Source organism: Staurois parvus, unplaced genomic scaffold (genome assembly GCF_062004578.1).
Source record: "Staurois parvus isolate SC_StPar_1 unplaced genomic scaffold, SC_StPar_1.0 ptg000498l, whole genome shotgun sequence".
Lineage (NCBI taxonomy): Eukaryota > Metazoa > Chordata > Amphibia > Anura > Ranidae > Staurois > Staurois parvus.
Window position 1 is genome coordinate 174,494 of NW_028318294.1, and position 26,524 is coordinate 201,017.

The following is a 26,524-nucleotide window of genomic DNA, read 5'->3' on the forward strand; positions in this document are numbered from 1 at the left end:
TGTGTGAAAAAAATATATAAATGTAATTTGCATAGCATTATATAAAAATTTGCAAAAAATGGCCGGTCATGAAGGGGGTAAAATCTTACGGAGGTCAAGTGGTTAATAAATATTCTACAATTTTCTGAAGGCTTTAAGATAGCAACAGTTTTTTTTTTCTTTTGGGTCAAAAGAAAAATGGCAGATATATCCACTCTGAATTTAACAGCTTATATTTTGTGTGTTTTAGGTTCTTGGATTCGCTGCATTCTTTGCTCTAGTTCTTAAGAAAGTAGAACCAGAAGATGAAGAAGAAACTGCGCTCAATGGAAAGCTATCTACACCAGGTATGTAAAAAAATCTATCTGACCAAAGGCAACAAGATGTAATAAGAACTCTACTTCAAGCAATATAGTATCAATATACAGTAGTACAAAGGGATATTGTAAGACTAAGAATTTAAAAACTAGAGGAAGGGATGAAGCAGAGGCATTGACCTTGACAGGTAGCTAGGTGCTTATTGTTATGTTATTGGGGAGAAAAGAAAAATAACAGGTTGGCACTTTTTATTGTGCCTTCATCCATAGTAGTGGAGAATACCATTCAGATATAATGTACTATTTCCAAGGATAACTTTAATTACAACAAATCTTTAAAATCTATTTAAAAGATTCCATTTTCCTCTGAGATTATATTTTAGTATGACTGCTAACAAAGCTTAGGGACAAACTTTGAAAAGTCCCATCTCCAGAGTCCATGCTTTTCTCATAGCCAATTACTGTATATGTCACTCTTTTGAGAGATGGAAATTTCTAAACTGGAGCGCACAGAACCTGGTGCAGCTGTGCATAGTAACCAATCAACTTCTAGGTTTTATTGTCAAATCTTAATTGAAGAACTGAAGTTAGAAACTGATTGGTTACTATGCACAGCCGCACCAGATTTTGCGTGCTCCAGTTTTAGAATATCCCCATTAATGTATATATTTTGACAAACTTTACAAGCAATATTGTTTAAAGAGGAATTTCCCCATCCTCCCTATTCATTTTGTTTCTACTCCACACCTTACCTGGTGCTGAGATGGCCACAGTTGACATACTCACCCACACAGAGGTTCCAACTTTGTCCTGCTGAGATCCTCTTCTCTGCAGCCACTGCTGGGTCCCACACCGCCATGTTCCTTCATGACATCATAGGGAGGCTAAACCAGCTCTTCCGGGTTCTGGCTCAGGCTATCGATAACACTGCTAGTGACACGTGGGGCTCCCAGTGCCTCCTGGGATATGAACGTCACATATCCTAGAAGATGCCAGGGGCACTGACGTCATTTGCCTAGGGGAATGATGAAGGATGGAGGGTGTTAGGGATCCGGGTATGACCAGAAATGTGTGGACTGACACAGGGAAGTAGCAGGCTTCAGGAACACAGGCGTAGTCAGGGCTGGAGAGGTGGAATGGTCAGGCGGGCCGTAAGGTACTGTCAGGCACCGCCCAGCGGGATCTCTAGTGACCCACAGACCAGGATTCCCCAGGGCGCGGAGTCTAAGCCCCAGTCTGCCTTTTCACCAGAGCCCCTGATGGTGGGGATGGACTTGGCGCAGGACTGAGACCTATATAAGTGCAGAAGAGGGTGGGTGGGATGCAGAGCAGTCAAGTCAAGTAAAGATCTGCTTTAAGTTTACTTTTAAAAGCATTATATTTTCACGATGTCTGTTCAACCAATAAATCAGTTAGCCAATTAGGAAAGATCACCAAGGCCTCAACTTCATGTCTGAAACTTGATCTCTTGACTGCAACAGAAAAAAAGGTTACATGTATATCAGTGGTGCAGTCAGACTGTAGGGGGCCCCAGTGCAGACATAAAGCTTAAGTCCTCCTTCAGTGCTATTCACTGTTCCCCCCCACACACATCTGTTTATATTCTTGCAAAGCTTCTCCATTTTAGCAGGATGGCACCTGTACATTGTTCACCTCTTCTTTAAGAATGCATTGGGACTTGCCTGGAAGGTTTAACAAATTGCAGATTCAACCATTCTTTCATTCTTTACCATATTCCACCAATCATTGACCTATTCACAAAATCCATGTGACATTACTACCGGCAACTGTGTCTCAATTTTGTGACCTAACCAGCAGTAGTTTATGCTTTATATCTAAACTTTTCAGCACACTGGTTTGCTTCCACTCTCATGGCATAGATGCCTTGCCCTGATAGAGCCTGGTACTGTTAATATATGTGAGTTGCCTATCCTTTGGAGCCCCTGTGCAAAGGTTGCAAAGGCAGTATGTTCTTCCATGTCTTCCACAACTAAGGCTAGGTTCACACTGCTGTGATACGATTTTGATTCGACTTTCAGTGCGGTTATGTAGTGCAGCTTGGATGCAACTTGGATGCAATTTTGATGACAAAATCACACTGGAATCCACCAAAATCGCTCTGTGCTGAGCTGCATTGATGTGAACAGACAGCATTGAAAACAATGCGATTTCCCTTGTCAAGTGCTGCCTTTTCAACAAATATTATGGAATTTGACTTGCTACATGAGTTGCTGGGACCCATGGTGAAATGCAAAGAGTTTTTGTATTATGCAATTATTTCTAAGTGATCATGGGTCATGAGTAACTGTATAACCTCTGTAGAAATAGGAAGAGATTAGCCACACACCTTGCCCGGCCCGAGTGCAGCGATCAGGCTTCCTCATCCTATTTCTACAACATGCTTTGGGTCTAGACAAATCTTTCCCGCCTGCACCCTCACCAGTCAGCGACATCCAATTCATTAAATCTTGTTGGCCTGAGTGGGGGCCACTAAGCGTTTATCGTGAATAACTGTATAGCTGTTCACATCTACTAAAAGCTGTTCCAAAAGATGCAGTTAGCAATGGGATAATAGCAGCAGTGCTATTGTTCTGTATGAGGGAGTAGTATCAAATGGGAAGGTTAATAGGCAAGGCTCTTAGTATAAGTGCTGGTGTATTGCTCTAACTGCGTTGAAAGTGTGTTATCAACAAGCGCTGCATTAAGAAGCTCATTTACTTGTTATGGCCACATCACACATAAAATGGTGCAAGCCAAATTTTTTATATGCCACAATCATTTATATCCTTGTGGTACAGTGCATTGCAAAAGACGTGCTGCAGTGTGTTCCGTTGGAGTGCTATTTGAAATGATTGGTAATGCAAAGTGCCGCTCTGACATGCATTCCAATTGTGCTTTTTGGAGTGCATTACCAACAATGGCCCCAACAGTCCAAGCACACCATTTCATCACACTTTGAGGTTGGGAACATCAAAGGAACTTCACACCAAAATGTCCATTGGTTTCTTACCGATATTTGTTCTACACAATAATACCATAACAATTATCACATCTCAGGGGTACCTCATACGCAGAAAGTTTCAACCTGCTGGCCATTTCAAAATTTTGTTTGGGTCATGCAGCCTCTTGTTTTTTTTGTGGAGGGACCTTTTTATGTCTCCAGGAACATACACCACACTGACAGCCCCACCTTTATTCAGGAACACGGACACTTAGCCCAGTACAGAACATGAGGTAGAGTTTAGCCAAGAAAATGTCACGACTTGGATGCTGCACACACCCCATCCAAAAGTGGATCCTTTGTCCTCCAAGGACACTTGACACACCACATAGCAATCCATAAAATTAAAATTCATACAAAGTGTTGGATTATATTAGTGTTTTTTTTTGTATACATGGGAAGAGATAGTAATTAAATCACAAATCAGATTGTTTTTTGAAGGCAGATCCAAAAAATCTGAAAACAAAAAATACACCACTAGGACATGTGAGCTGTGATCCCGACATATAAAAATGTTTTTAACTAGAAAATAATTAAAAGTGTCTATATAACCTTGAAGTATGAGTAAGGTTCAGATTCAAAGGTCACATTGCATATGTTTGAGTTAATGTTTCTCTAGAGGAATACAGTAAATGAAAACATCAAGTGATAAATTTGCCATCCATGGAGATGGCATTAAATGGTTGCTTGTGCAAGGAGGCCATGAACTGGAGTTTGTAAATTAGTAAAACGTGTAAGAAAACACAGAATATGTACTTTTTATGATGCTACAATTCTACCCTGAACATCTATTTCATTGGATTATTAGTCTTAAGTAGCTAAGGGCTCATATAGATAAAATTTCTTATGAATGGTGTGTTTTCATTTGATTGCAACTTTACTCAAACATATGTTTTTTGTGTACAGGAACTAAGGCAGGCAATAGATGATGCAATTTTCTTTTCTGCAACCATAGGTTGACGGAAAGAAAAATGCTTGGTTCCCCCATCAACACAGCCAGTGCTGTTAAGGGAAACCCTCCCAAGGAACTATTGTGTTCTCCCAACGAGGAGGCATGGGGAAAATAATTTCATGTAAAAATCCAACATGCTGATTGATCAGCCTGCCCATAGATGGGTCAAATCTTGGCCAGTCCCTGCTGAGATTCAAACCATCTATGGCCGGATTAAAGTGTTACTAAAAGCAGATTTTTTTTTTATTAAAATGACAAACATGTTATACTCATCTGTGCAGTGGGATTGCACAGAGAGGCCCCCGCTCCTCTTCTCAGGTGCCCTGCTGGCAATCCTCTTCATCTTTGTGTGTCCCCATAGCAAGCCGTTTTCCATAGTATCAACGCTGCTGCGCTCCATAGACACACACAGCGGGACTTAGCCCTGCCCCCCCACTTCCTCTTGACTGCATTTGATTGACAGCAGCAAGAGCCAATGGCTCCTGCTGCTGTTCAAGTCCCTGCGTGCAGAGGAAATGAGGGGAGAAGAGATGCAGCCATGCAGGGCGCTGATCTCTTCTCCCCTCTCTTCCCCTTCACACAGGGAAGGGGGAGCACAGGGAAATTAAATTTTTTTTTACCATAATGCAAGCAATGCATTAAGGTAAAAAGACGTTTTTAGGTTTAGTATCAATTTAAGTAGTCTAACCTATATTTTCCTGCAATGTGAATAGACTTTAATATGTCTGGCTGTGTTCGAATGAAATGCAAAGCAGGTAAAAAGCAGCCTTCGAACTGTCATCTATACTACACAATTAATGTATATAGGAATGTGCTATCCTACCATTAAAAAGTCCTTTGAATGCAGCTCAAATGCAGAAAAACCAATTACAATTACAAACGCTTAAGGATGAACTTCAGGAAACTGAAAAATTCTGCCTTGCGGTGGGGCTGCACCTGCACTGCAATTGCTAAATTCTAGTTTCTGTCTAGGCGATTTAGTAAAGCAGTTTTAGTTATACTATCCTCCATTTCTGCAGACTCCTCCACATTGCTAGACCAGTCCCGACAGCCTCTTCTCCACATGCTAGAGTGTACTATAGCCCTACATTGGACGTGAGGACGCCAAGGGACAGTCCACTGCTATAGCATAGGGGATCGAGGTCTGTCAGGGGGGCAGTGGATCAGGTAAGTAAAAGTGCTTCTCGCTAATATAGGAACAGTCAGACCTTTTCAGTGGGAGGATTTTTAGGTTTTCTGGAGTTGGGCTTTAAACTACGCTATATTGCCAAAAGTATTTGAACACACCTCCAAACCATTGGATTCAGAAGTTCCAATCACCTCCATGGCCACAGGTGTATACAATCATCACCTAGGCATGCAGACTGCTTCTACAAACATTTGTGAAAGAATGGGTCCCTCTCATGAGCTCAGTGAATTCAAGTTTTGTTACCATGATAGGTTGCCACCTATGCAATAAGTTCATCCTTGAAATTTCCTTGCTACTAAATATTCCACGGTCAACTGTGGGTGGTATTATAACAAAGTGGAAGCAACTGGGAACAACAGCAACTCAGCCATGATTTTATTGAGGGGCTAAACGTGGATAGGGTCTAGGGCTATATGCAATGCCTGTGGAATGGTAGAAATTGAGGACTCCTTAGCAATTATGTACAAAGATTAGAAACAGTCTCTTCTTGAAGAGCACTAAAGGCTCCTGGATGTTTCCCTTTCTTCACCCAGCTGCCTGAAGGTATGCCTGAGCAAAGGGACCCAAGAGCTGCCAAGTGAACAGTCCCAGCAGAGAAAGTTGGGTATTGCATCTGACCACCCTCTCCCCTTATCTGGCCGGGGGTGTAAGAGTACTCACACTGTCCTCTCATGTTAGCTTAGTGGGTTGGTGGCTACCTTTAGGCCTTAGGCTGGGCTGGCTCCTTCCCTGCTACACAGGCTGTCCTTCCCAGGAGACGTTGACGCAGTGGAGATCCTTTTCTCCAGCGACCTGCCTGTAGGTGGACTCCCCTCACTGAGGCCACCTCCCAGGCTCCTAACTCCAACCATCCTCAATCCATCTTCCACCCAACACTCCACATCTCTCCCCAGGCTCTGCCCCATTTGAGGGTTGCCCTGGTCACCATGCCCAGCCTCCTGCCAGGGGATTGGCCAGAGTCCCTCAAACATGCAGATCTTGGCCTCCTCCTCTCCCCACCCCTCTTCCAGAAAGCTCTCAGGTTTCTGGAGATGTGGGAGGGCTCCAAAAGCGCTGAATAGAGCTTCCCAGCCTGTCCTGAGGTAACCTCACTACCTCTCTCCCCAGGCTGACTCATCCCCAGGCTGCTACTCAGCCTCTAACAAAATGCTACCTAACTAACCTGGAGGGTGTTACAACTGTATGACAACATTTATATCTGTATTTATTTTGTATCCACAGGTGATTCAAACCTTTTGCTGGAATCTCGCAGAGACAGCAACATTTACCAGCCTCCCCCACCTAGCGATATCTCAAAGATGAAGGATAACTATATCAAAGAGCAAAAAGTGTTTGCCTTAATAAGAGAAATACTAGGTAAGATCTGAGCACAGAACAAATAGGATCACTTTCTTTGCAAACAAGGAAATGAATGAAAGCTACTGTTTTTTGGCAGATAGATATACATATGTATTTCTATGACATTCTGAAGCCCATACCAGCTTTTTGTAAGAAGCAGTTATCCACAATGAACTCTATGCATTTCCTTACACACGGATGTAACATGCAGCTGGCTGTTTGCCATTGATTTCAACAGGCTGCCTGCACGCCCCTACATGGAAGACCCGTGCATCCTGGATGGCTGAAGCAGGGCTGTGGATAAGGGAGTACCACCGGTCCTACTGTACTGGCCCCAGGCAAGGAGGGCGCCCCAGGCAGCTGGGTGAATTGGATGTGGGAAGGGAGGGTGATTGGTACAGTGTTGGTGGGGGAGGGGATTACTGGAGCCAATCCCCTGTATGGCTCTCTCTGCAGCAGCTGAAACCTGGCTTCTTCTCCTCTCCCTCCCCCCGGCTTTCAGCTGCTGCAAAGGAAGCCGTACAGGGGATCAGTTCCAGTAATTACCCCGACCGTGCCAATCACCCTCCCTGTGCACCATACGTTTCCCTCTACTGCCCAGGCCCCTCTGTGTACCCACCTTACCCCAGCAGTGCTGCTGGATTTCCTCCTCTCCTTCACAATGTCAGCTGCAAGCACACGATGTGATCCTTCAGGATGGAGAATGGGGTAAGTGTTCATTAAATATGTCACATTTTCCAGCCCTTCCTTTACTGAATGAACACTATGAGTAATCGGTACCGATCACTCATGGTGTTCATTCATAACTGACGCATAGTGTTTATTTGATGGGGCCCTGTCAGGTTGGCTGTATGGGGCCCTGTGGTTTCTAACAGCAGCCCTGGGTTGAAGACAGCCCTTTGCATGGGCATATGGATTGGTACACCTATATGAATGAGGCATATATTATATCTCCAAAATCACTATTTTCTCCCTGTCAGTATAAAAAAAAAACTATTAACCAAAGCCGGTCAGCTTTGGTTTTTCTCAACTCCAGCCTTATATTGTCAGACCTAAATCTAAGAATATTACAACTTCACTTCTAAGGATATCAGTAATTGCCAATCTCTCCCGTCCCTCCTACACGTGTATTTTATCGTATTGTTACTGTACTGTCTCATGTATTGTCTCCCATTGTAATGTACAGCGCTAAGCAAACTGTTGGCGCTATATAAATACTGTGTAATAATAATAATATTAGACAATTCTGACAGCATAGTTTAAATGAGAATTTTTGTGCTTGTATATCAGTAACTGATAACTAGATGATCCCACCAATATAGAAAGGGCTCACCTTGTTAAAGAGCCAGGCAACTCAGTGCTTGTGGTCTGTGCTTTTAGTCCCTACACAGTTTGCACAGCATTTCTAAAATCAGACATCCCAGCTCCTCCAGATTAATATCCACCCATCAAGACATTTTGATGTTTGCATTGCTCCTCTCAGGAGCCAGTCCACTGCTTGCATCAGAGCTGAGAGGTCTTGAGAGCAGTACTGAGACAGAGAGATATTTTCAGGAAACCTTGTACAGCACCCTGCCAGTCCCTCCGACCAGGCATGACCTGCCTGCATTGCACAGAAAAGCACAGAGACCCAGTGATGACATCACTGGGTCTAAAATAAGGTATTAATGAAAGAGGAAAGTTGTAATTAAATGAAAATGAATTGTCGTGTTACTGAAAGAGAAGAGAGAAACCAGGGGGGGCAGATTAAACTTCAGCTTTAAATTGAGTTTGAAAATGTATGTGACTGTATTGTATTGTGTTTCGATTGCATTTGTCTTTCAGCCTACCTAGGATACCTGTGGATGCTTCTACTAGTGGCATATGGACAGAGAGATCCAAACTCATACTACCTTAATAAGCACATAGGGGACAGTTTTACAGATGGAATGGGGGGAGTCTGCAGCTACCAAGATTTCTTTAACTGGGCCAACACTACCCTCATCAATAACCTCTATGGAACCTATCCAGGTACAATTTGCATTGATAGGTTTTATTTGCACCCTCTATTAAAATGGCAACCAAGGGCGCTCAACGCACTATTTGAGTATGGAACACCCCCATATATTGCATATTTTGCTTGTGTGATTGGCATGCTTCTTTTTCAAGATGTTTTTGCACATAGGTGTCCATTTATGAACCAGCAGTAAATGATCGCTGCTCAGTTCTCCAGCATTCTCGGAGAACACAGTTCTCCTGTGAATGCCGTTTATGAAGCATATGTAGATCAGTTCTCCAAACGAAGGGAGAACGATCTACAAACGCTGGGAAACGGCGGATTTTACTATAATCACGCGAGATTACAGTAAAAGATCAGTTTACTAAGCAGAGGTAAATTATCGCTGCTTAGTTTGTGGTCCCTCCGATTCTCCAGCTCTGGGCTGGAGAATCTGGAGGGAGAACACAGATCTCCAGTGAAGAGCTGAACAGTTCTCCTGGGTGTCATAAACTGTGAATGACCAGAGAATAGCTGTGATCCTCTGAATTGCAGCTATTCTGTGTGTCATAAACGGACACCATAGTTTGAAGTCAGATTAGAAACATCACTTGCAATGGGAGTTTTATTTTTTGCTAAAATACTTCCTAATCTTCTTCATGGCTAATGGGATGTAGATGATGTTCTTTTTATTATTTTAGCACAGAGATTGCAGGCAGATTATTCCACTTAGCAGTCAGTTTGATAAAGGATGTGGCAAGGAACATGTCAGTTTCTTAAGAACAGAAGATGTTTTAGCTAAAACTTTTCCAATGGTTGGTTTTAGTTCACCCGGAGAGGATTTTTTTTCACAACACTTTGAAAAAACTTGTCATACATACTGTACCATGAAAGTAAAATATCCTTACCACTCGTCAGGGCACATGCCCTTAATAAATTCAGCCTTGTTCCCTATTGTTCACATATAGTTCTACCCCAGCAATCCTTAGGGCTCATGTACGCTGCAGCTGCTAAACTGACGTTCAGGAGATGTTCAGTGTTTTTTTCAGCAGCCCCTGAACTCTCCCTAATGTTTTCCTATGTGTCCATGTACACATAGTCGTTTACAGTCGTTTACAGGCAGTTGAGTTTACAGACATTTTTTTGAAAGCACCAAACTTGCGTTCAGGAGTAGATTTTACCGGCATTTCAAACGCTTGTAACCGCATTTATAAGTGTTTGCGTTTAGAAGCGTTTAACTGTTCGATATCCAGATGCTGTCCAGAGCCTTTTTTCATCATCAGAAATGCATGCAAAGTGTTTTCCATGTATTCAAATGGACCCGGTACACCAGCGCAATCAGTTTCAGGTTTCGTGTGAAGGAAAAAATGCTAGAACGTGCTGCATTATGCTCATGATGGGATCCATAATGAATACAACCAGAAAAGACAGGTCATCTCAACACATACTGCTCTCTCTGCTTCTGCTCTCTCTATTCCTCTCAAAATGTCTGAAATAGTTAATTTTTTACTATTTTTCAGTGCATTCTGGGCATTTGGGAAGGTCTCCTGAGGTTATCTTTTAAAAATCCTTCTAAATGCACATGCACATAAACGCGGTATGCAAACGCGGCTAAACTGACGTTTTTTAACCTACGTTTTCCAGCAGTCAGTTTCCATCATTCAGAAGAGTTTTCCAAACGCCCCATGTACATGAGCCGTTAGTAAACAGGTTCCTTGGATTAACAGAGCATAGGCCCCATTTCACCATAAAGACAAAGGAAATGGAGGAACCATAGTGCGTTACCTTCTATACAACCAAGGTTTATTTAAATCTATTATTACTCATGGAGGGAAAATATTCAACAGTGTATGTATGTATGTATGCACAATGATGTCAGAGCAAAAGCCCCGACCCTATGGGGTTTATTTACTAAAGTTGGAGCGTACAAAATCAGGTTCACTTCTGCATAGAAACCAATCAGCTTCTAACCTCAGCTTGTTCAATTAAGCTTTGGCATTTAAACCTGAAAACTAATTGGTTTCTATGCAGACGTGAGCCTCATTTTGCACTCTTTTTCAAGTTTAGTAAATAAACCCCTATGTGTTTTGTCCTTATAGAAGTCCTCAGTGGGATCGCTGCCTTGTTAAAAATAACCACTGCCAATACTGGTGACTAGTCCTTTGACCTCTGCCTGCCTCTATGTGGGCACAGTTTCTCTTTAAAAAAAATATATATATGTGAAAAAGTCAATATTGTATATAATTTTTAATGTATTACATTTCTATGATATATATTTCTTTGTTTGACGTGGGACAGGCTTTGTGACGGATGGCAACTCCAAGCTGGTTGGCAGTGCAAGGTTTCGCCAGTTGCGAGTCAAGAAGGACTCTTGCCCAGTAGCTTCTGTCCTCCAGAGAACGATCGATGAATGTCGAGCACCTTATTCCCTGGATAATGAGGATATGGAACATTATGGGGAAGGCTGGAATTCCTCTGCATTCACCAATGCAACTAATACTGATTCTGCCTGGTACTACAAAAGTCAGTCCAAGCTTAGAGGCCACCCTACCTGGGGTCGACTGTCAACATACCGCGGAGGGGGTTTTGTAGTACATTTAGGAAGCGATAGAACAACTGCACGCAGGTATTGTCCTAAGTTGTTTTTTTTTACTTAAAGAATGTCTACAATCAGAGCAATGATTAATTTGGTTGATGGATTACATGCAAACATAAAACAGTTACATTTTGCTTAGGGAAAATCCAATCCTGAGATTTCTTGATTATTTTGCTCCAGATGTCCTATTACATCCTGAGTGAAGATTCATCCAAAAAGTCAAGGGCTCACACCTAATTTTGTCAGGGTGAAAAAACAGAGACAGCCAGCAGAAGAAAGCACTATAGAAAAAAATAAATGCTTAATCTTTATGTAGACATGGCAAAGATAAACAGGAGTCTCAAAAGACTGCTAAAAAAGTAGCCTGACTATCACGCACCTGGTGATGGAGGCCAATAGAGAGAGGCCTTCCCTTGCGGCTAAGTTCCGGACTCCCCTGAGAGTGGGACAGCGGGAGTCTGGTCCAAAGTTGCACAGGTCGCCTGTAGGAGTGCTGGTTGGTGGTCCACTCAGACCCACAGCTGGTGCACGGAGATAGGTCTGCAGACAGGAGGCGCCTGTGCGTGGTATGTAAGCCCTTCAGGGATTTAGATGTTTACTGGGAAGTTGGTTCAAGCCAAGGTCAGGTACCAGGTGGGAATCAGAGCAGACGTAGTCAGATGGGATAGCCGAGGTCATACACAGAGGAGCGAGAGAGAGAGTATCCGTAAGCCAAGCCGAGGTCATACACAGAGGAGTGAGAGACAGTATCCGTAAGCCAAGCCGAGGTCAGATCAGGGGTAAAGCAGAGTAGACAGGTCCAGGAGCAAGCCAAGTTGGTAACAGGAAATCACAGGTCAGAATCACAGGAAACAGGAACAGGGCACGGGGAGCTAGAGATCATCCAGCAACTTGAGGAAGTGATGAGCCTCTTTATAAAGGCCGTCTGGTACCAAACTGAGGCTGATGTGTACTTCTGCGGCCATGCAGAGTACTGGCAGAAATGCCAGATCTTCCAGAACTTCTGCTGTGGACAGAACCCTGACACTGACCTAGTATCCAAGAAAACATGACCTATAGTTTTGGGTTTTTCTCCTCTAATACTTTTTCCAACCATAATCATGCATCATAACCTAAGACATAAGAAACAACAGCCATAATAAGCAGCAAAGGAAAAAATGAAGATGAACTTAAGCATATGCATTTTTGCATGCAAGACCTGGCAGTGTTTCTTTTAAAGTAGTTTGTAAAGGCTCAAGGCTTATACCTTCATGCGCTCTATGTATGAAGGTAAAATAACCCTCTCTGTGCAGCCCCCCTAATACTTACCTGAGCTCCTTCCCAGTGCAGCGATGTGCACAAGAGCCTCAACTCTCTGGGGACTCTCCCCCATCATTGGCTAGGATATCAATGCGAGCCTTTGCCTCCCGCTGCTGTCAGTCACAGCCAGGGAGCCAACAAGGAGAGAGAGGAGGCAGGGCTGCAGCTCTGTGTGTGAATGGACATGCAGAGCAACGGCTCTGGAGCAAGCCTGCTTAGGTGCACCCGTAGCAAGCTGCTTGCTCTGGGGGCACTTGGCAGGAGGGAGGGGCCAAGAGCGCCGGTAGGGGACCCAAGATAAGGAGGATCAAGGCTGCTCTGTGCAAAACCACTACAAAGAGCAGGAAAGTATGACATGTTTGTAATTTTTTTTTTTTTTAATGCCTTTAATATCACTTTAACTCCATAGGATGAAAGTGACAATTTGAACACCTACCAGATGTCATGAGCAACACCAACATTTTACCTTAGTGGTGTTTTGTTTCTTGTTTTTTCTTTAATAAATTTAACTAGTTATTAAATGGGTACGTAGATTAAAGAAGAATTCCAGGAATGGGTATTTTTTCCATAGTTACATTGATTCAGCTTGGCCCAATGTAATTATGCATATAACATGTAGGATCCCTCTGGAAAACATTGTAGTAGACACTGCTACTCCACTGATCCAAACTTGCTTCCCATGACGAGCAACTGTCCTGCTGCATTGTTAACACAGGGGGACATCAGCTTGGCACCGGTGTCATTCAAAAACTGAAGATATACTTAAATGGATGATCGCACAATGCCATGTCTGTGTCATAGTCATGACTATCACAACTAAACGCCATCAAACATGAAACCTTTTTCCTGTTATTGCTCTGATGTTGTCTAGGACTTTTGGATTACAATTAAAAAAAAACTTGGCTTTTAATGGCATTGGTGTGCAGTAGTCATCCATTTAGGTTTTTCTCCATGTGATGAGGTTCCAAACCGGATCAGCACCCAGACTATATCAGGGCAAAAGTAGTATGGACCAATCGGGAGCATTTTTGGACTTTGTGGGCCATTCAGAGAATGCTTTGCATTTTCTCAACGGATGCAAAACATTCCCTAATTGGACAAGGTGGAGAATGTGACGTCACTGCCCGCCTCTCCACTTCTTCCAATCAGAGAATGCTCTGCATTCATTGAGAGAATGCAAAATGATCTCTGATTGGCACCCCTGCACAGGATCAATAGTCATTGGAGATCACTGCAGTAGCAGTGCATACTACATTGATTTCCAGTTTCTACAGCGATGCTACAGATATGACATATACAAATTTACATTGCTCCAAGCTGGACCAATGTAGAAATATTCATTCCGGAATTCTGCTTTAAAATGTTTTGCCTGACTCTTCTTTGTAGTAAAATAATGTGGGCCTATTCCTAAATCTCCCAAATTTTATCAGAGGCCACAATTTCACATTCACCTTTCAGTGAATCTTGGCATTGTAACTTAATGAGATTTAGATGCTCTAGGAACATACTCAATCTAAACAGTTGATAGTTTGCCTATGTAACCAAGAAGAAATTTTCCTTTGCTAGGTGTTATTAATAAATTATATAAAACACTTCACAGGTAACTAAATGTTATAGACAACATCTAAAAAATTAGTCCACATGGTGTTCAGCTTTTCGATTAAGAGCTGCTGGCACAAAACATGGCAAGGAATTTTTGGGTTGTGGTGTTTTGTGAGATCTTTTCTGAAATCTGAAGGATCATGGACTTGCTTTCTACTAGTTGGTCCATGGAATTAGGCCCAGGCAAGGCTATGATGCTGACATTGAAGTCAGAGGGTTGCTGGGCAGGATCCACAGGTAGTAGCAGTGTCTTTATTACCCTAATAAAAGCTTATATTCATGTTAATTGCTTGTATGCTAATGTGCAGTGGGGTGGGGGCAGGGGCGTATTTACCACAAGGCAAACAAGGCATTTGCCTAGGGCGGTATTTTTTAGGGGGGCAGAACTGATAGGGAATATGCTGCATGGGGACCAGGTGGGATCCGAGAGATGTTGCGGGCTGCTTGATGCTGTATGCAGAGCGTGATTGTCGTTCCCAGGGATGTCCATAGCTGTGAAGGTTAGTGTCTTTCTCTCTGTCGCTGGGGGGCGGGGGTGGGTTTAACGGAAGGCTCTCTCGAGTGGTGGGGGCTGGTGTTGGTCAGTGTCGGCTCTCTCCACCGGGGAGGGCGTCCGATTTTTGTGTTGCCTAGCACAAAACCTAAATACACCACTGGGTGGGGGTGCTAAGTAAGCTCAATGTTCGACATCAGGACCCCAGGGGATGACACAAAGTAGGGCTTGAGCAGGATGAAAGATAATGATACCAGTGACTATAGGGTAAGGAGTTCAGTCCCACCTCCATATTAGAATTACAAAATGTAATACAATTATAGCTTCAAATTATAGGGTTGTTCCCTAATTTGTTGAAACAACACACATGCACATTACTTGGTAAATCATAGACTAATTATTTTGTGTGATTACCTGTAAGTTAGGTAATTTGAATTAATTTAGTATGATGGGGACCTCCATCAAGTCCATGAGCAAGTCGTGTCATGATCTCTCCATTATAATGTTAAAGTAAAATGCTTCTTGGATCACAGCCGCTTTCAATGCCTGGAGCTTGGTGATGGTAGATTTCATTGCATAGCTTATGTTGCTGATGGAAATGCCCTATCCCCTCATTATACCCTCCCTGTAAACTCAAGTCTAAGACAGAGGGCCCATTCACACCACCATGTTAGAAAACGTATGTGTTTTCTTCAATGCATTTACAGCATGTTTTTAATGTGTTTGTGTTAAAATGTGACTATTATTTATTAATTTCAGGTACTTATATAGCGCCATCAATTTACATATATATTGTACATTCACATCAGTCCCTAACCCTCAAGGGGTGTACAATCTAAGGTCCCTAACTCACATTCATACATACACATACTAGGGCCAATTTAGAGAGAAGTCAATTAACCTACCAGCATGTCTTTGGAATGTGGAAGGAAACCGGAGTACCCGAAGGAAACCCACGCAGGCACAGGGAGAACGTGCAAACTCCAGGCAGGTGGTGCCATGGTTGGGATTTGAACCAACGGCCCTAGTACTGCCAGGGGGAAGTGCTAACCATTTAGCCACTGTGCTACCCAGCAATGCAATATACATTTTATGTGCATTTTGCATGCACATTACACTGCCGTTGACTATAATGTAATGTTTTTTAAAAACATACCCAAAAGATGCAGCAAGCAGGAGATGAGGAGTTAAAGAGAGGGACTATGGGAGGTGTAGTTAAATTATGTACTGGTGGCACTACATTACAGCAGAGAGGAAACTACAGTTCCCAGAGAGGCGAGTGGAGGGGAGCTGAGTGAGTTGCTTGCAGAGGTTTGGGGCACTTGGCATCAGGCGGAGAAATTAAGCAGAAGCCCAGGCTAGGATGCTGGGCTCTCAATGAACCCGCTTCTAGCAGTGCTTAAATGGCAGCACCCCAGTGTTCTAGTGTGGGTTAGCCGATCTTCTCCTGCATCATACTGGGGGTTCCTTGGCCTTTGTCTGCATCTTCAGCAGTGCAGAGTAGGTCCACCAGACCTCAAGCTATCGATCCACAGGGAGCTCCTCCGTTATCGGCATCCCAGGACTGAAGCGCAGGATTGGTGAGATGGTTATCAACCCATTACACACGCTGTACAGCAGAGATTGAGACTTTAGCCTTACACAGCCTTATCCTCCTGTTCCCTAGGCATTTTCTTATCTGCTTAGTCTACCACTGAGCACTGCCACACCATCCCCTCCTCAGGATTGTCCCATTGATCCAGAATATTTTTATTACTTTTCCTTCAACTTCTTGCATTCTTTACACCGGTTTATGTTCTTCTGCAAAATATTTTCATCAAACACCTCTTTAATAATTAGTATTCTTGAACTGAGAGCGGCCAGAAACCACAAGCATTACCATTTGTGCGCCACTATAAGGGCCCCAACAAAGCCGGCAGGGATAACCATTATCGAGACAATTCTATTCTGTCTCACAGTATTTTGCATAGACTTCATCACTTATTTTTTTTCTTCCACTGGGGATTGTCTTGTTTGTTGTAAAGTCCTGCAGGCAGACTTGGACCTAGCAAGGTTATGTCAGAGTCAAATGGAAGTGTAGCCTTTAGGAGTTTATATCATCCTTGGTCAAGCTGTCTTTACTGTACTCTTAGGGACCCTGTATATACGGGGAAAATTGGGCCCAGTTACCACTGGTGTTGTTCCCTGGTATGCAATTTCGGTGTAGAAGTACTATAAAAACAGTTGTCATAGCATCTGATCATAGATCTGTGTTACCTTGCTTTAATTGAACAATCTGATACTAATACACCCGGTATTATCCTAATCTGGTGTTGCTCATTCCATTGGGTAAGGGTGTGTCAGAGTGAAAAAAGGCAGTAGTCCAGTTAATTTGAGAAAGAAACCAGTTTCAGAGGACTTAACTAACAAGTGGCTCTTTCAGGGTGTGCTACACCCTCTCCTCTCCTGCACCCGGATCCTCTGCGCTAAAGACCAACCTTTCCTGTTCTGGAAGATAACAGTGCTGTGGTCCCTGTTTTGCGTTGTATACTGCTTGGGTGAAACGTACGTCGGAGGAGTGTCATTACGTCATTTCCGGGTCCGGGAACAGCTAAGTGAAAGCGAGGCTTGAAGTGCATTGCGGCCATCTTTAAAACCTATATGCCTGAAACACTGGTGCTGGTTTACAAGCACCTGTACAACCCGGCTGCATTCCCGTGGGAGGAATATCTAAAACCAACTGTAAAGTTTATCATTGGAAACCTTTTGGAATCTCTTATATCTGGCTATAATCCATGGAGATTTAGAGGGAGAAAAATAGAGAATCCAACAAGAGAGGGTGGTTCCCTATATAACCAAAAGCACATTTGACCACCATAACTGGGGTCCAAGTATCTGGTGAGCGAGTCATCCACACTTCATGTATATGAGCACGCGGTGAAGACCACAGTCACTTTTGATTTTTTGATGGTTTTTTGTTTTATTTTTTTTTTACTTTTTGGAATTTTTACCTTCCCAATATTTTATTTTGGGACAGTCACAAGAGTTGTCACTGTATCTATGTTTATAATACCTACCTCAAATGGTATACTATTGGTCAAATTAGTATATGGAGGGGGTATTAATATCTCTTTGGACTAAGTACGTTGATGCATGGACCAAATTTGAGATAACCCCACAGGGTTCTTTTTGGTGGAACTAATTCCTGTATTTATTGCACTACACTAAGATTATTGTTTGAGTAAATGTCTACCTATTTATATTTTATTTGCGTTGTATAGGCCAAAGTCTGGTCAGCTAGATTGACACATATAATCATATAAGGCCAAAAACACCCTGCCAAGTATTGCATGCAATTACTCATACTTTGAATTATGCAAACTGTTACTCCATCCTAGCATTTTAGTAATAAATCGTTTTTCTGGCTACAGCTGAGCAGGCTAAAACACAGCAGGAATGAGAGGATTTCAGTTGTTGGCGGTGGAGCAGAAAGAGAACAAACAATGTGCCTCTGTTTAAGATTCTGCTGTACAATTATGTCCTAATGAGTTTTTTTTTCTCTTTGCAGGATTCTGCAATACCTTTTCGACAATGTCTGGTTGGATGATCTCACTAGGGCTCTTTTTGTAGAATTTACCATTTATAATGCCAATGTCAACCTCTTCTGCATTGTCCGGCTAATGTTTGAGACCAACGCATTAGGTAGGTGCAACCGTAAGAGGATTTTAAGGTTTTATCAGCCTAACAACACATCTGTCTAGAACAGTGGTTCTCAACCTTCCTAATGCCGTGACCCTTTAATACAGTCCCTCATGTTGTGGTGACCCCCAACCATAAAATTATTTACCCAGTAATTATAATTCATGAGTGTCGTTTTACCTCCAATACTGCTGCTTTCAACACAGTAGCTGCTTTTAACAGAGTAGCTGCTTTCAGCACAGCAGCTGCTTTCTGCACAGTAGCTGCTCTTTACACATCGGAAATATGTGTTTTCTGATGGTCTTAGGGGACCCCTGTGAAAGGGTCGTTCGACCCCCAAAGGGGTCACGACCCACAGGTTGAGAACCACTGGTCTAGAAGTATATGTAAACTCTAATAATCAACTTCTCATACTTGCTCCTTTTTGGACTGTTAAATGTACTGTTGAAAGCATTTTGTTATATCGATAGAAGTCTAGAGCTGGTTCACACCAGATGCAGTTCAGTGGATTTTTATTCTGGTTCAAAAACGCATGGACAGTGTTTTGCATGTGTTCCAATGGCCCTAGTTCATACCAGTGCAGTGCGTTCCAGTGCAGTCCACAAAAGTAGAAAATGTTGCATTTTTTTCTGTATGGAATGCATCTGGAACGTATCAAAACACAAAAAATGCACCGGAATGCACAGATCCTCAATAAAAAAAAAAAGGGGGGAAAACGCACTGGAATGCATAAAAAATGCGCATGCAGAAACACATCCAGAACACAGAAATTGTGCTTTGAACCAGCCCCTAAACCAGTGGTTCTCAACCTGTGGGTCGCGACCCCTTTGGGGGTCGAATGACCCTTTCACAGGGGTCCCCTAAGACCATCAGAAAACACATATTTCCGATTTGTAAAGAGCAGCTACTGTGCAGAAAGCAGCTGCTGTGTTGAAAGCAGCTACTCTGTTAAAAGCAGCTACTGTGTTGAAAGCAGCAGTATTGGAGGTAAAACGACACTCATGAATTATAATTACTGGGTAAATAATTTTATGGTTGGGGGTCACCACAACATGAGGAACTGTAGTAAAGGGTCACGGCATTAGGAAGGTTGAGAACCACTGCTCTAAACCATACCTGTTGGTCTGGCCAGAAATCCAGTATTGTTCTATTTCTTGCAATCTTATCTCAATCAATATTATCAGAAAGTGTTGAGACCATAGAACCTCAACCATGTTATGGAGAAGAGGCTGTCTATAGTCCTGCCTTAGGCCTAGTTTATACATGTGGCTGTCACTGGTGTGCGTCTGAAAAGTGATCCGCGGTTGGATTGCTTTTTAGTGGTGTTTGACAGGCAGTGAAAAGGCAATATGTCGCCTACTGACCAGCCTGTTTTAACCCCGTAATTTCTGCACCACAACCATATCCATGCATGTAAATACAGTCATGGCCGAAATTGTTGGCACCCTTGATATTTTTCCTGAAAATCAAGTATTTCACACAAAAAAGGTATTGCATTAACACATGTTTTGCTATACACATGTTTATTCCCTTTGTATGTATTGGAACAAATATAAAACAGAGGCAGAAAAGCAAATATGACATAATGTCACACAAAACCCCAAAAATGGGCTGGACAAAAGTATTGGCACCCTTAACTTAATATTTGGTTGCACACCCTTTGGAAAACATAACTGAAATCAGTCGCTTCCTATAACCATCAATAAGCTTCTGACACCTCTCACCCGGAATTTTGGACCACTCTTCCTTTGCAAACAGCTCCAGGTCTCTCTTATTGGAAGGACACCTTTTCCCAACAGCAATTTTAAGATCTCTCCACAGGTGTTCAATGGGATTTAGATCTGGGCTCATTGCTGGCCACTTCAGAACTCTCCAGCGCTTCTTTGCCATCCATTTCTGAGTGCTTTTTGACGTATGTTTGGGGTCATTGTCCTGCTGGAAGACCCAGGATCTTGGACGCAAACCCAGCTTTCTGACACTGGGCCCTACAGTGCGACCCAAAATCCTTTGGTAATCCTCAGATTTCATGATGCCTTGCACACAGTCAAGGCACCCAGTGCCAGAGGCAGCAAAACAACCCCAAAACATCATTGAACCTCCACCATATTTTACCGTAGGTACTGTGTTTTGTTCTTTGTAGGCCTCATTCCGTTTTCGGTAAACAGTAGAATGATGTGCTTTACCGAAAAGCTCTATCTTGGTCTCATCTGTCCACAAGACGTTTTCCCAGAAGGCTTTTGGCTTACTCAAGTACATTTTGGCAAACTGTAGTCTTGCTTTTTTATGTCTCTGTGTCAGCAGTGGGGTCCTCCTGGGTCTCCTGCCATAGCGTTTCATTTCATTTAAATGTCGACGGATAGTTCGCGCTGACACTGATGCTCCCTGAGCCTGCAGGACAGCTTGAATGTCTTTGGAACATGTTTGGGGCTGCTTATCCACCATCCGGACTATTCTGCGTTGCAATCTTTCATCAATTTTCCTCATCCGTCCACGACCAGGGAGATTAGCTACAGTGCCATGGGTTGCAAACTTCTTGATAATGTTGCGCACTGTGGACAAAGGCAAATCTAGTTCTCTGGAGATGGACTTGTAACCTTGAGATTGTTGATATTTTGCCACAATTTTGGTTCTCAGGTCCTCAGACAGTTCTCGTCTCCTCTTTCTGTTGTCCATGCTTAGTGTGGCACAGACAGACACACAATGCAAAGGTTAAGTGAACGTCTCTCCTTTTTATCTGCTTTCAGGTGTGATTTCTATATTGCCCACACCTGTTACTTTCCCCAGGTGAGTTTACAGGAGCATCACATGCTTGTAACATTCTTATTTATCCGCAGTTGTGAAAGGGTGCCAATACTTTTGTCCAGCCCATTTTTGGAGGTTTGTGTGACATTATGTCGAATTTGCTTTCTTTCCTCCCTTTTTTTGTTTTGTCCCAATACACACAAAGGGAATAAACATGTGTATAGCAAAACATGTGTTAATGCAATACGTTTCGTGAGAAATACATGATTTCCTGGAGAAATATCAAGGGTGCCAACAATTTCGGCCATGACTGTATATTGTATGTAGGCGAGCGCTAGAAACAAATCAGTGAAAAGCTGCTAGCACAAAAGGCACAGGTAACAACACCTGTAAAATATATGGAATAAAAGTGCAGCGCTTATATATTAAGTGATGTCAAGTGCACCAATTATGTGCACCATACAAAGTGAAATGAATACAATGGAAATGCAAAAATGTCCATTAAATATAAATGGATAATAGTGTCCGTGGGACTACAAGTCACAGCAATCTTGGTGAAAAGCAAACTGTGAATCTGATCCAGTGAGGAGATCCACCACCTCTGTCAGATGTAAACTCACCAGAAAGCTACTGGTAAATAGCATATATGTAGATCATATCAAGGAGCCAAAACAGCCAAAAGATCACAGGCAGGGGCAGACTGACAACTCATGGGGCCCCCCGAGCAATAGGAGATCATGGGGCCCCTGTGTCCTCGGGCACACTCAAATCACACCCAAAAAAGCCTATGACAGGTACCAGGGACATCTCATGGGGCCCCCTACTGACCCCGGGCCCTCGGGCAGTGCCCGAGTTCCCCAATGGTCAGTCCGCCCCTGGCCACAGGCAAAGGGAAGGTGGACCTCTGGGACTGCAGTAGGGACCGTTTATCTCAGAGCAGTAACAGTTGACATACCGACTTGCTCCAGTGTACATTTTTGAGAGCAAGATTGTCTTCCTGTCACCTTGTTCGGCTTTAGGAGAGTGCCTTCAAGATACACATGTAAATGTTGTAATTCTGAAGAAACAGCTTTTTATTTGTCTGTGTCCATGAACCATGCATGTGGATGCAGTGCAATCCCCTTTCACCTGAATGGATCATGTTAGGGGGACAGTAGTGCCTCCTGAACACAACAATGGTTTAATCTATGCAGCGGCATGTGTACAATTCTGTCTGCAATTTAAGAGGGAGTGGTTGGAGAGCAATAAAAACATCTCAACTGTGCATTTTTACCACCCCCAACCACAACTGTAAACAAGCCCATGGGGTGACATTGCTGTTCCTCCATTGTGAGTGAAAGTTGTTGCCTTGGAATCAGGGGCGGACTGACCATTTGGAAACTCAGGCACTGCCCGAGGGCCCGGGGTCAGTAGGGGGCCCCATGAGATGCCCCTGGTACATTTTTCATAGGCTTTTTTGAGTTTGGGCAAGGACACAGGGGCCCCATGATCCCCTATTGCCCGGGGGCCCCATGAGTTGTCAGTCCGCCCCTGCTTGGAATAGAACTGTGTTACTGGCAGGATCACATGAGTGATCCGATCAGCTCCATCTGTCAGTTTTAAGGCAGATCTAATAGGATGGTCTATGCAAGTACATGAATGGACCCTGAAGTTGGCAGGTGTAAACAGACACAAGTCCATTTACACTTTCCAACTTCAACAATCAGGCTCTCGAAAAAAAAGTGGTGGAGGACTGCGTCCTCTTCTGATTGGGTGCACCAGATCAGTGGCAGCCTGTTGTAAACAGACAGCAATGTCCATTTCCTCCCTGTCGCCCATAAACTAGTTTCTGTCTGTGTCCACTCTGCATAAACTGAGCAGACATGGACCTGTCATCCGCCTGCTCTGCTCTTATTAGCAGGGGATCTGTGAATGGATCCTGTGCTGACCACAATGCAAACAGCCCACGTGAAAGGACCCTTAACCACTTCCAGACCGAACACTTTTACCCCCTTCCTGACCAGGGCAATTTTCAGCTTTTAGCGCTATCACACTTTGAATGACAATTGCGCGGTCATGCAACACTGTACCCAAATGAATTTTTTACCATTTTTTTGAGACAGATAAAGCTTTATTTTGGTGGTATTTATTCACCACTGGGATTTGTATTTTTTTTGCTATGTAAATGAAATGTCCAAAAAATTTAAAAAAAGTTTTTTTTATAAAATTTTGCAAATAAATAAAATTTCATCATGAATCTTAGCCAAAATTTATTCCGTTATCTTTTTAGTAAAAAAAAAAATCCAAATTAGTTTATAAGCAAAAATTATAATTTTTAAACATTTTTTTTACATTTTTATTTTATTTTTTTTATATTATTATTTTTTATTTTTTTTATTTTTTTTTACATACTGTCACCCTAGCAGTACAGTGTGACACTGTACTACTTGTGGGGGGTGATGAAGATTTATTTTTTTTTTTTTACACTGATTGCTTTTACACCCATATAGGATGTAAAAGCAATCATTTCTCTTTCTCTCTGTGTGCATTCTTGCACTCATTGAGAAGTACTGAGTGAGCTGTGATTGGTCACAGCTTGTCACATGGTACAAGGCTTTTGTGAATAGCCTTGTACCATGTGACCTCTGTGATCATTCACAGATTTCACACGTAGTAAGCAATGATGTCAGAAGTGACATCTTGCTTACTACTTTGCATGTGATCACTGATTGGCCAATCAGTGATCACATGATCGGGACCTCGTACAGAGGTCCCGTCCGACGATCGGTGTTTCACTGTGTCCGGAGGACACAGCGGGCACCGGATCGCGGTGCTGCGCGCTCCCAGGGAGCGCGCACAAGCAGGGTGCGGGGAGGCCGTTTATAGACGGCCACCCGACCCTGCAGTGCCACCGTCCGGCCGTTTATATACAACGGCCGGACAGGAGGTGGTTAAAGAAAATCAGTGCATCCACCACGTCTAAGGCCTGTAAACTGCATTATATTAAATTTTTTGTTCTTGGATTTATATAGCCTAACTATTATTATTATTATTATACAGGATTTATATAGCGCCAACAGTTTACGGAGCACTTTGCAAAATAAAGGTAGACATTACAGTTACAATACAATTTGGTACAAGAAGAAAAAAAGGGCCCTGTTCATTAGGGCTCATGTACACTGCAGCTGATGAACTCATGTTTAGGAGCTGTTCAGCGTTTTTTTCAGCAGCCCTGAACTCTCCCTAATGTTTTCCTATGTGTCCATGTACACATCTTCATTTACAGGCAGTTGAGTTTACAGTCGTTTTTTTGAACGCAGAATACTTGCGTTCAGCAGACAATTTTATCAGCGTTTCAAACGCAAAATGCTTGCAAACGCGGCTAAATGTGGAAAATCACATTTATAAGCATTTGCGTTTGAAATTTTTTTTAACTCTTCCAGTTCCCAATGCTGTCCAGAGCCTTTTTTCATCATGAAAAATGCATGCAAAGCGTTTTCAAGGTACTCAGATGGACAAAACACTTAACACAGGATGTTCCTACCAAGCTTGTCACACATTGTAATGACCAATTCACACTGAACACAGGATGTTCCTACCAAGCTTGACACACATTGTAATGACCGATTCACACCTCAGACCTCTCCCACCCTTGGAAACAAAAGATATGTTAATGCCCATTCACACCTCAAATTCCTCATGAAGACCCCCTGCCAGGTGACCTTAATGATTCTCTCCACCAGACACCTTTCCCACCCTTGGAAACAAAAGAAATGTTAATGAGCAAATCACACCTAATTAACTCAACACATACTTCTGTCTCTGCTTCTACTCTCTGTATTTCTCTGAAACAGTCTGAAATAGTTAATAATTTACCACTTTTCGGAGCATTCTGGGCATTTGGGAGGTTCTCCTGTGCTTATCTTTAAAAAACGCTTCTAAACGCAAACATACATAAATGCGTTATGCAAACGTGGCTAAACAGATGTTTTTTAAGCTACGTTTTCCAGCAGTCAGTTTCCATCGTTCAGAAGTGTCCCGTGTACATGTGGCCTTAGAGCTTACAATCTATACATGCTGTTAAATTACCAAAAAACCTTAGAAAAAAACTGTTACCAAATATACATTATATTACAGTGCTATCAAATTCATTCACAAATTTACATGTAAAATGATGCTCACCTGATCAGAAAATGAGATATTAAACATTTGAGTAATTTTGTAGACTATCTCTGCTTGTTACCTACTATAAAAAATAACATTATTACAGCCAACAGTTTCTGCTATGGGATTACTGGACAGAAATTTAGCCAAGTGTTTGGAAGTTTCCGCTTTTGTTGTATCTGCCTTTTTTAAATGAGTTTCTATTACAAAGATCTCCTGAATGTTTTTTACTTAATTACAATATCTATTGAAAAAAATTCTGAACATAAATAGATTAAATTATGAATTATGTATATGTTGTATATAGGTGAGCGCTGGAAATAAATAAACTTGCTGACGTCACGCTGCCGAAGGTCGGAGCGGCGGCCATCTTGGTACTTTACCAGGGGCGGACTGACAACTCATGGGGCCTCCAGGCAATAGGGGATCATGGGGCCCCTGTTTTCTTTGCTCAAACTCAAAAAAGCCTATGAAAAAGGTACCAGGGGCATCTCATGGGGCCCCCTACAGTGCCCGAGTTTCCAAATGGTCAGTCCGCCCCTGTACTTTACTTTTACCTTTTTCATGTTTTTGTTCCACGTGGATCATTTTACTTATGCTGTTATAAAATACTGCACTATATACCATTTTGTGGCTCCTGTGGTGAGCTATTCTCCCTAGGAAGGATTCCACCCAGGGGCGGACTGACCATTTGGAAACTCGGGCACTGCCCGAGGGCCCGGGGTCAGTAGGGGGCCCCATGAGATGCCCCTGGTACCTTTTTCATACGCTTTTTGAGTTTGGGCAAGGACACAGGGGCCCCATGATCTCCTATTGGTCAGGGGCCCCATGAGTTGTCAGTCCGCCCATGGGTCCACCTTCATTTTTGCCTGTGCTGGAGCAGTTCAAGTTAGATCTTCTGGCTGTTTCTTGGTTCCCTGATGTGATGTGCATACATGCTATTTACCAGTAGCTTTCTGGTGAGTTTACATCTGGCAGAGGTGGTGGATTCCCTCACTTGATTAATATCAGTTTATCCTTCACTGTGATTGCTGTGCTTTGTAGTCCCACGGACATTAATACAATTTATATCTATGGACTATATTACTATATTTATTTTGCTTACTTGATCAATGTCATAGTTTGTCCTTCACCGTGACTGCTGTGCTTTGTAGTCCGACAGACAGTAATACAATTTCTACCTATGTACTATATTTCTATATTTATTTCACTTACTTGAT

At 42.7% G+C, this 26,524-nt stretch overlaps 1 protein-coding gene across 2 annotated transcripts in view; it reads left to right on the forward strand.

Annotated features, from left to right (window-relative positions):
- LOC149452055 (polycystin-1-like protein 2) overlaps window positions 1–26,524 on the forward strand; it is a 159,291-nt gene that overhangs the window by 92,669 nt on the left and 40,098 nt on the right. For both annotated transcript variants that reach the window (XM_089689776.1, XM_089689777.1), the window contains exons 33-37: window positions 230–326; window positions 6,660–6,794; window positions 8,601–8,786; window positions 11,050–11,377; window positions 18,289–18,422. In XM_089689776.1, coding sequence (XP_089545902.1) covers window positions 230–326; window positions 6,660–6,794; window positions 8,601–8,786; window positions 11,050–11,377; window positions 18,289–18,422 — 880 coding nt within the window. The remainder of the gene's footprint in view (window positions 1–229; window positions 327–6,659; window positions 6,795–8,600; window positions 8,787–11,049; window positions 11,378–18,288; window positions 18,423–26,524) is intronic.